The sequence below is a fragment of the Anser cygnoides genome, chromosome 12 (assembly GCF_040182565.1).
Source record: "Anser cygnoides isolate HZ-2024a breed goose chromosome 12, Taihu_goose_T2T_genome, whole genome shotgun sequence".
NCBI classification, from domain to species: Eukaryota; Metazoa; Chordata; class Aves; order Anseriformes; family Anatidae; genus Anser; species Anser cygnoides.
In genome coordinates, this window is record NC_089884.1 from 1831454 (window position 1) to 1837613 (window position 6160).

Sequence of the window (6160 nt, forward strand, 5' to 3'; positions counted from 1 at the left end):
TCTATTTAAAACATTTAATGCAAATATGTTTTGACAAGTCCTGTCGTTGTTTCCAGCCAGAGCTGGAGATGCGTGTTTCCCTCCCTTAAAAACAGAACAAGGCCCGGAGAGCCAAAACATCAATTTGTGACTTCTTCTCTCACTCCTTCCCTCCTTGTCACCCTCTCCCCCTGCCTCCACCCCACCAGTCCCTGGGTGGAAGCTCCTGCCTCCAGCCTTCAGGAGAACACCACAACAGGTCAGAAACTCCTCTTCGCCGCCTGGGGCCACCCCAGGACTGCCCGCCTTCACCTTGGGGGTTAACTACAGCCCTCGGGGACCCTGGCAAAGGAACTAGTTACATTAATGCCCGCTCTCCTCTTCCTCAACCACCCCCGGAGCACGGCCGGGGCTCGCTACGCCTACAGAGACGATTGCGCAGGGGAAGCCCGGACCTTTGTCGGGCTCAGAGCGCTTCCGCCTCCTTGGCCGCCTTGGCGAGCCTCTCCACCACGAGCCCGAGCTCCTTGTTCTTGTCCAGCTTGATGTAGGTGTCCGTCCTGATGGCGTGGATCCCCACCCAGTCGGGCAGCAGCTCCGCGAAGAGGCGCAGGTGTTTCTCCATCTCTCCTGCGGGGTTGGGGGGGGGAAGCAGCCGGGTGAGAGCTCCGCACCCCAGCCCACCCAAACCCACGCCCCCAGCCCTGCACCACCCGGGGAGCCCCGCGCGCTCCTTCCTACCCGCGGTCATCTGCGTGGGGAAGCTCTCGGCCATGCGGGCGCACGCCACCTCCAGGGGCAGCGCCTGCTTCTTCTCGGCCACGAAGACGTTGCGCAGGACGCGGGCCATGGCCGGCAGCCGCCCCAGCATGGCCAGCCGCTCCTCCTGCCGCGGGTCCCGGGTCATCAGCGCCTGCAGCTTCCGCGCCTCCTTCGCGCGGATCTGGGGGAAGAGGAGGGAGGAGAGGGGGCATCGGGTGCAGGCAGGTTCCCCCCATCCCCCAGGCCCCGTTACGGCCAGGACCGAATTACTCACCCGCTCGAGCAGCGCCTGGGACACCCCCTTCAGAGCGCTGGAGGTGCTGGCAGGGGACGGTGCTTTGGAAAGCACCGGTTCCCCCGCACCGGCTTCAGCGGTTCTCAGGGCCAGGTTGGCAAGAGCTTTTTCCATCTGCTCATGTGGAAGGGGGAGGAGGAGTTGGGTTACAGCTGGGAGGAAGGAGAAGTTTCCCCTCCGCCGCCCCCACCTCCAGCGGCCACCCTGCAGCCGCCCAGCACCCCCACACCCCTCTGACCCGTCCTGCCTGCGGGGGGACGGCCTGGTGTCCTCCGTCTCCTCTCCCAGCCCGAATCGGCTCCTCTAGCCCCAAACCAGCCCCGTGCACAGCCCCATGCGCGGCCAGGCTTGGCTTCCCAACTGCCCCCATCTTACAGTGCTCCAAGGCGACCCTTCCCCACTCCTGTCCATTAACATCTTCCCAAGAGGGACCAGTTTGGGGTCTGGGACCCCCCAGGGCAGCAGTTGGAGCCAGACCCCGGTCCCTGCTCACCTTGGGGATCATCGTGCCCCGAGCCGTGCTCAGCAGCTCCTGGGCCGTGGTGATCCTGTCCTCCTGCGGCGGCCGCGGCAGCTCCGCCGGGCTGATGTCCGGCACCTCGTCCACGTTGAAGCGGGGATGCCAGCGGGTCAGCTTGTCCTCGGGCACCACCATGGGGGGCGTGAGGGCGGCCAGGAACGCCTGGAGGGGGGGCGAGAACAGCGTCGCTGCACCCATGGGTCTGTGGCCCCACCGTGCTCCCAGCAAGGCTTGGAGGAAGCCAGAGCCAGGAGAAAACCCAGCCTTGGCCTCTCTCAAGCCACGTGTTTCCCAGTTTTCATCCCACACCGCTGTCTGCCCGCCACGAGCATCCACGGAGCCCCCGGCCCCGTGACATCCTTCGGCCTGGGTGCCACCCGTTCCTTCGGATAGCGCCCGGAGCACCCCGAGCCCGAAGCGGAGGGAGCTGGGGCTCACCGCGTGGTGCTGCTTGACGATGTTCACCAGGCTGCGGTTGAACTCCTTCCTGCGCTCCAGCAAGCGCGATGCCGACAGGTGCGGGCGGCCGCACACCTTCTCGTCTGCGAGGAGAGAGGAAAGCATCACCTGCATCATCTGGCAAAGCGGAGCGAGCCTCATAAATGGCAGGACCAGAGCCCTGCCGCGGGGCTGACCCGCTGCCCCGACTTCCCACTCGCCCCCCAGAAGCGTTTTCCAGCTCCAGCACGCTCAGACTCCTTGCTGGAGGGAGCAGAGAGCACTCCTGGGACCCGCCGCTCCCCACCGCACGCACCTTCCCCCAGCACGGGCTCCAGCGTGAGCTGGTAGTCGGACTTCTTAACGCCGCTGCCGAAGGTGGGGATGTTCTTCTCCTGGCGCAGCCGGTACGAGGTGGGGTACACCGCCTTGATCTGGCCCACGTGCCGCTCCTCAAACTGCCTGCAACAGCAGCAGGCAGCTCAGAAACCCCAAGGGATGATGCCAGGGAGCTCAGAAACCCCAAGGGATGACGCCAGGGCACTCAGGGCTGACGCCAGGGAACCGGCCCCACCAGCTGAAGCTGGGAGCCCCGAAAGACTCGGCAAGATGCTCTCCAGCATCGCTGCGGACTCACTTGCGCATCATGTCCTGCACCCCCTGCTTGACCTTGGCGAAGGTGATGGTCTCGGCGCGGTTGAAGAGCATCCCGGCGATGGTGTCCACGCTGCGGAACATCTCAGCCAGCACCTTGTACTTGTAGGGCAGCGTGAGCCCCGGCGGCTGGTCCTGCGCGAGGGCGTGGAACCGCTGGTACGCGGGGAGCTTCTGGCCGCTGGGGAAGGAGGAGAGGCATCAGGGTGCCCTGCTCAGAGCGGCCACAGGGAATGGGGCATGGGGACAGCCCCGAGCACGCACGGGGGGACCAAGACCACCTGGGCTGGGACAGGGGTCTCGGAGAGCACCCTGCTGCCAGCAGGGCTGAGCTGGGAGCCGTGCGCCCACCCCGGTTGGGGCAGGTCCCCTCTGCTCCCCTTGTGCCAGCACCCTTCTCCGAGCACCCCACGCGGGTCCCTGGGTCACAGCCTGCCCTGTGCGCCCTGGGGACGGGGTTTGGTGGGGGGGAAGCACTCTGCGTGCAGCCGCTCGGGCAGCGGGGCTGGGCCCAGGGGAGCCCCTGTGCCCTTCTCACCCCAGATGCAAAACTGCACGGGTCTGCTGCACCGCTGCACCTCTCCTCGTGCTGCAGCACCCCCGGGACACCCCGATGTCCCCTCAAAGCTGCTCCTCACCCAGTCGCCTCCGCTGCCGGAGCTGTTGTCTCCTGTGTCTGTGCTCCGCTCGCCGCCGCCTTGTCGCGGAGCCGCAGCTCCAGGCCCCGCAGGGTCTCCAGGCGGCTCCGCAGCTCAGCACCGGCCCCAGCAGGGATGGGCAGCAGCTGGGACGGGGTCTTCATCTTCATCCTCTGCAGGCGGCTCCGCAGCGCGGCCAGGTCCTCCTGGGGGTGCGGGGACAGGGTCAGGAAAGTGCTGGGAGGGGGGCAGCGGACAGCCAGAGACCCCGAGCCCACCCACCCCATAACCTTACCCATTCCCGTACCCATCCCCACCCTGTCCCCGTCCCAGTACCGGCTCCAGGCGCGGGGCTTTCCGCGGCACGATCCCGTCGTCCTGCTCCCGGCCGGGGGATCGGGTCCTGCCCGCCGGGGGGGGCTCTGCCGGTGAGGGGCTGGCGGCCTGCGGGACACCGGGGCTGCGTTAGGAACCCCCCCGGGACCCCCTGCCTCGCACGGGGAAGCAACCCGGCCCGGGGGGGCGCACCGGGGATGCCGCCACCCCCCCCCGTGTCCCCCCCCCCCCCCTGCCCCCCCCCCCCCCACGTTTCCAGGTCTCCCGGCCCCGTACCGCAGCCGGCGGCCCCGCGTCCGCGGGCAGCTCCAGCCTCCTCCGCGCCGATTTCCCTCCGCGCTCCCCGGTACCGGCCCCGGTGAGCGGCTCCGCTTCCATCTCGCGGCGGCTCCGCTTCCTGCCCGCCAGCCCCGACACGGCCGGGACAGCGCCGCGGGACGGGGTGCGGGGCGAGGCGGGCAGCGGCGGTGGCGGGGCTCCATCCTCGGCCTCCCGGTGCACCGGGGCTCCCCCGGGGGCTGCCTTCAGCCGGGGGCCGCCGCCGCGCTTGGCGGGGACGGTGGCGGCCGCCTTGGCACGGCCGAAGAAGTCGGTGAGGCGGAGCTGAGCCATGGCCCCGGCGCCCGTCCCGGTGCCGCTCCCGGTGTCCCGGTGCCGCTCCCGGTGCCGCTGGCGCGCGCGCGCCAAAGCCGCCGCTCCTGGCGGGAACCCGCGCGGCCGCGGCGCCGCCCCCCGGCGGGTCACGTGGGGCGGAATTGGCGCCACGGGGCTCTTAAAGGAGCCGCGTTCCGCACCCCCTGGGGGCTCCACGTGGGGGGGCGCAATTTGGGGGGGGGGGGGGGGGGCAGCTCCGGGCTGGGGGTCGCGGCTCTGCGCAGCGTGCACGGGGCCGAGGGGCTGCCCGCTGCCAGCCCGCATGGGGCGAGGGTGCCCAGCTCGCAGCCGGGGTGCTGGGGTGGCCTTGGGGACCCCCCTGGGGTGTTGCTGCAGCTGCAGGGGTCGGTGCTCGGCTGGGTGCAGCAGGGGTGCGTGCCCTGGGAGCGCAGCGCATGGCGAGGGTCCTGCCCAAGCTGGGGCGGGGGGGGGGGTCTCAGCCCCCTTCCTTCTGCAAAACGCAGGGGGAACCAGCCTGCAAAAGCTGCTGCTGCTTCGTGGCTGCACCCCAAAAGCAGCCCCAGGTGCAGAGGCTGGCTGCGGGGTCCCCATCTGCACGGCCGGGAGCTAATGGCACTGCCCGGACGTGGGAGCAGCGTGCCCGCCCGGAAAGCGCCTTGCCGGGCACTCAGGCCGTGCCCGCAGCGCATTACGGGGCCGCGCTGCTCTCAGCACGGCTCTTAGCGCCTGAGCGAGGCCGGCAAAGTGGAGCGGGGCCGGATTCGGCTGCGCGAGGCAGGGCTCAGGGGTGCCGTTCCCTGCGCCCATTTACTCCCGCAGCCTCCGCTCCCGGCCCGGCCGTGGCTCGGGGGGTGCTCGGGGCTGGGAGCAGGGTGCTGGTGTGGGTGCCACGCGCCGCCCCTTCCAGGATCTGTTGGGGCTGGGGGGACGCAGCCTGGGGATTTTGCAGCAATGATCTCTAGTGCTGTGTCCGTGAGACCCTGGCACGATTTACAGCCTCGTGGCTTGGGGTTCGCAAGGGTTTTATTTGTATGAGTGAATCTGTCCAGGGGCCAGCCCTGAGGGTTGGCAGAGGGGCTGGGTCCCTGCTCCGAGGGTGCTCGGAGGTGGCTCAGGTGCCTGCAGCCCACCCCAGCTCCCACGTGGGGCTGTGCCAGGTGTCGGGGTGTGCCCACACCGAACCCATTTAGGGGGGGTCCTCGGGTCCGTCCTCCTCACAGTTTGGGAGCTGCGGCATGGGCAGTGGTGTCTGGATGGACGGGGCTTCTGTAGCAGTGGAAAGAGCCCCGAGGGAGCCCAGGAGCCCACCGAGGCGGGGAGCAGGTCGGCGGGGAGCCAGCTGGATGCCCGGCCATTGAGCGCGCACGGAAAACAGACGAGGCGAAGCCAAAGAATGCGGAGAATTTTACGGGCTGATGCTTCCTGCTCTGGAGCGCCGGCGGCTTCCAGCACTGCCTGGGTGCTGCGATGCTGCCCTCGTGGCTGGGTGTGATGGTGGGACACGGGACGGGGCACCCGGCCCCATGGGGACGCGGCTGCTCGGGGGTCCCGGTGGCTGCACGCCGCGTTTCACCGCGCTCCTGCCCCAGCTCCAGGACCCTGCGCGGGCGTTACCGAGCCCTGCACGAGGTGCTCAGCCTCAGCGAGCCCAGATGTGTAATTTTGATGGTTATTACCACTAGGAGCAAACAAGAACCGCATCGCTTTGTAGTTTTTACCGATTTTTTTTTACCTATTTATTTCTATTTCTCCGCCGCAACCGCCCCTGCCCGGGGGCTGCCTGCGGGGAGCCGTGGGGCTGAGCCCGGCCAACTCGTGGCAGCGGTGGCCGGGGCTGCAGTGCCCGCGGGCGGCGCTAGGCGGAGCGGGCCGTGCCGAGCCGAGCCGAGCCGTGCCGAGCCGGGCCAGCCCGCCGAGGGGGCC

General features: G+C 69.2%; 1 protein-coding gene across 1 annotated transcript; it reads right to left on the reverse strand.

Moving 5' to 3' along the window:
- On the reverse strand, nt 1-4349 carry CDT1 (chromatin licensing and DNA replication factor 1). Its single transcript, XM_067004203.1, has 10 exons — nt 3899-4349; nt 3623-3730; nt 3287-3492; nt 2632-2829; nt 2311-2456; nt 1995-2098; nt 1530-1718; nt 1016-1150; nt 721-922; nt 1-609 (listed from the first exon to the last, which is right to left on the reverse strand). Exons 1-10 carry the CDS (start codon nt 4232-4234, stop codon nt 446-448), a joined length of 1788 nt encoding a protein of 595 aa, XP_066860304.1. The 5' UTR covers nt 4235-4349; the 3' UTR covers nt 1-445.
- Between the last annotated feature and the right edge of the window lie 1811 nt (nt 4350-6160).

What these genes read in the sequence shown, in the direction of transcription:
- CDT1 (XM_067004203.1), bottom strand. Translation starts at nt 4,234, where the DNA reads ATGGCTCAGCTCCGCCTCACCGACTTCTTCGGCCGTGCCAAGGCGGCC. An exon ending in TCGTCAAGCAGCACCACGCG is followed by an intron (nt 1,719 to 1,994) that starts GTGAGCCCCAGC and finishes CCCCCCCTCCAG; the next exon opens with GCGTTCCTGGCCGCCCTCAC. An exon ending in GGGGCACGATGATCCCCAAG is followed by an intron (nt 1,151 to 1,529) that starts GTGAGCAGGGAC and finishes CCACATGAGCAG; the next exon opens with ATGGAAAAAGCTCTTGCCAA.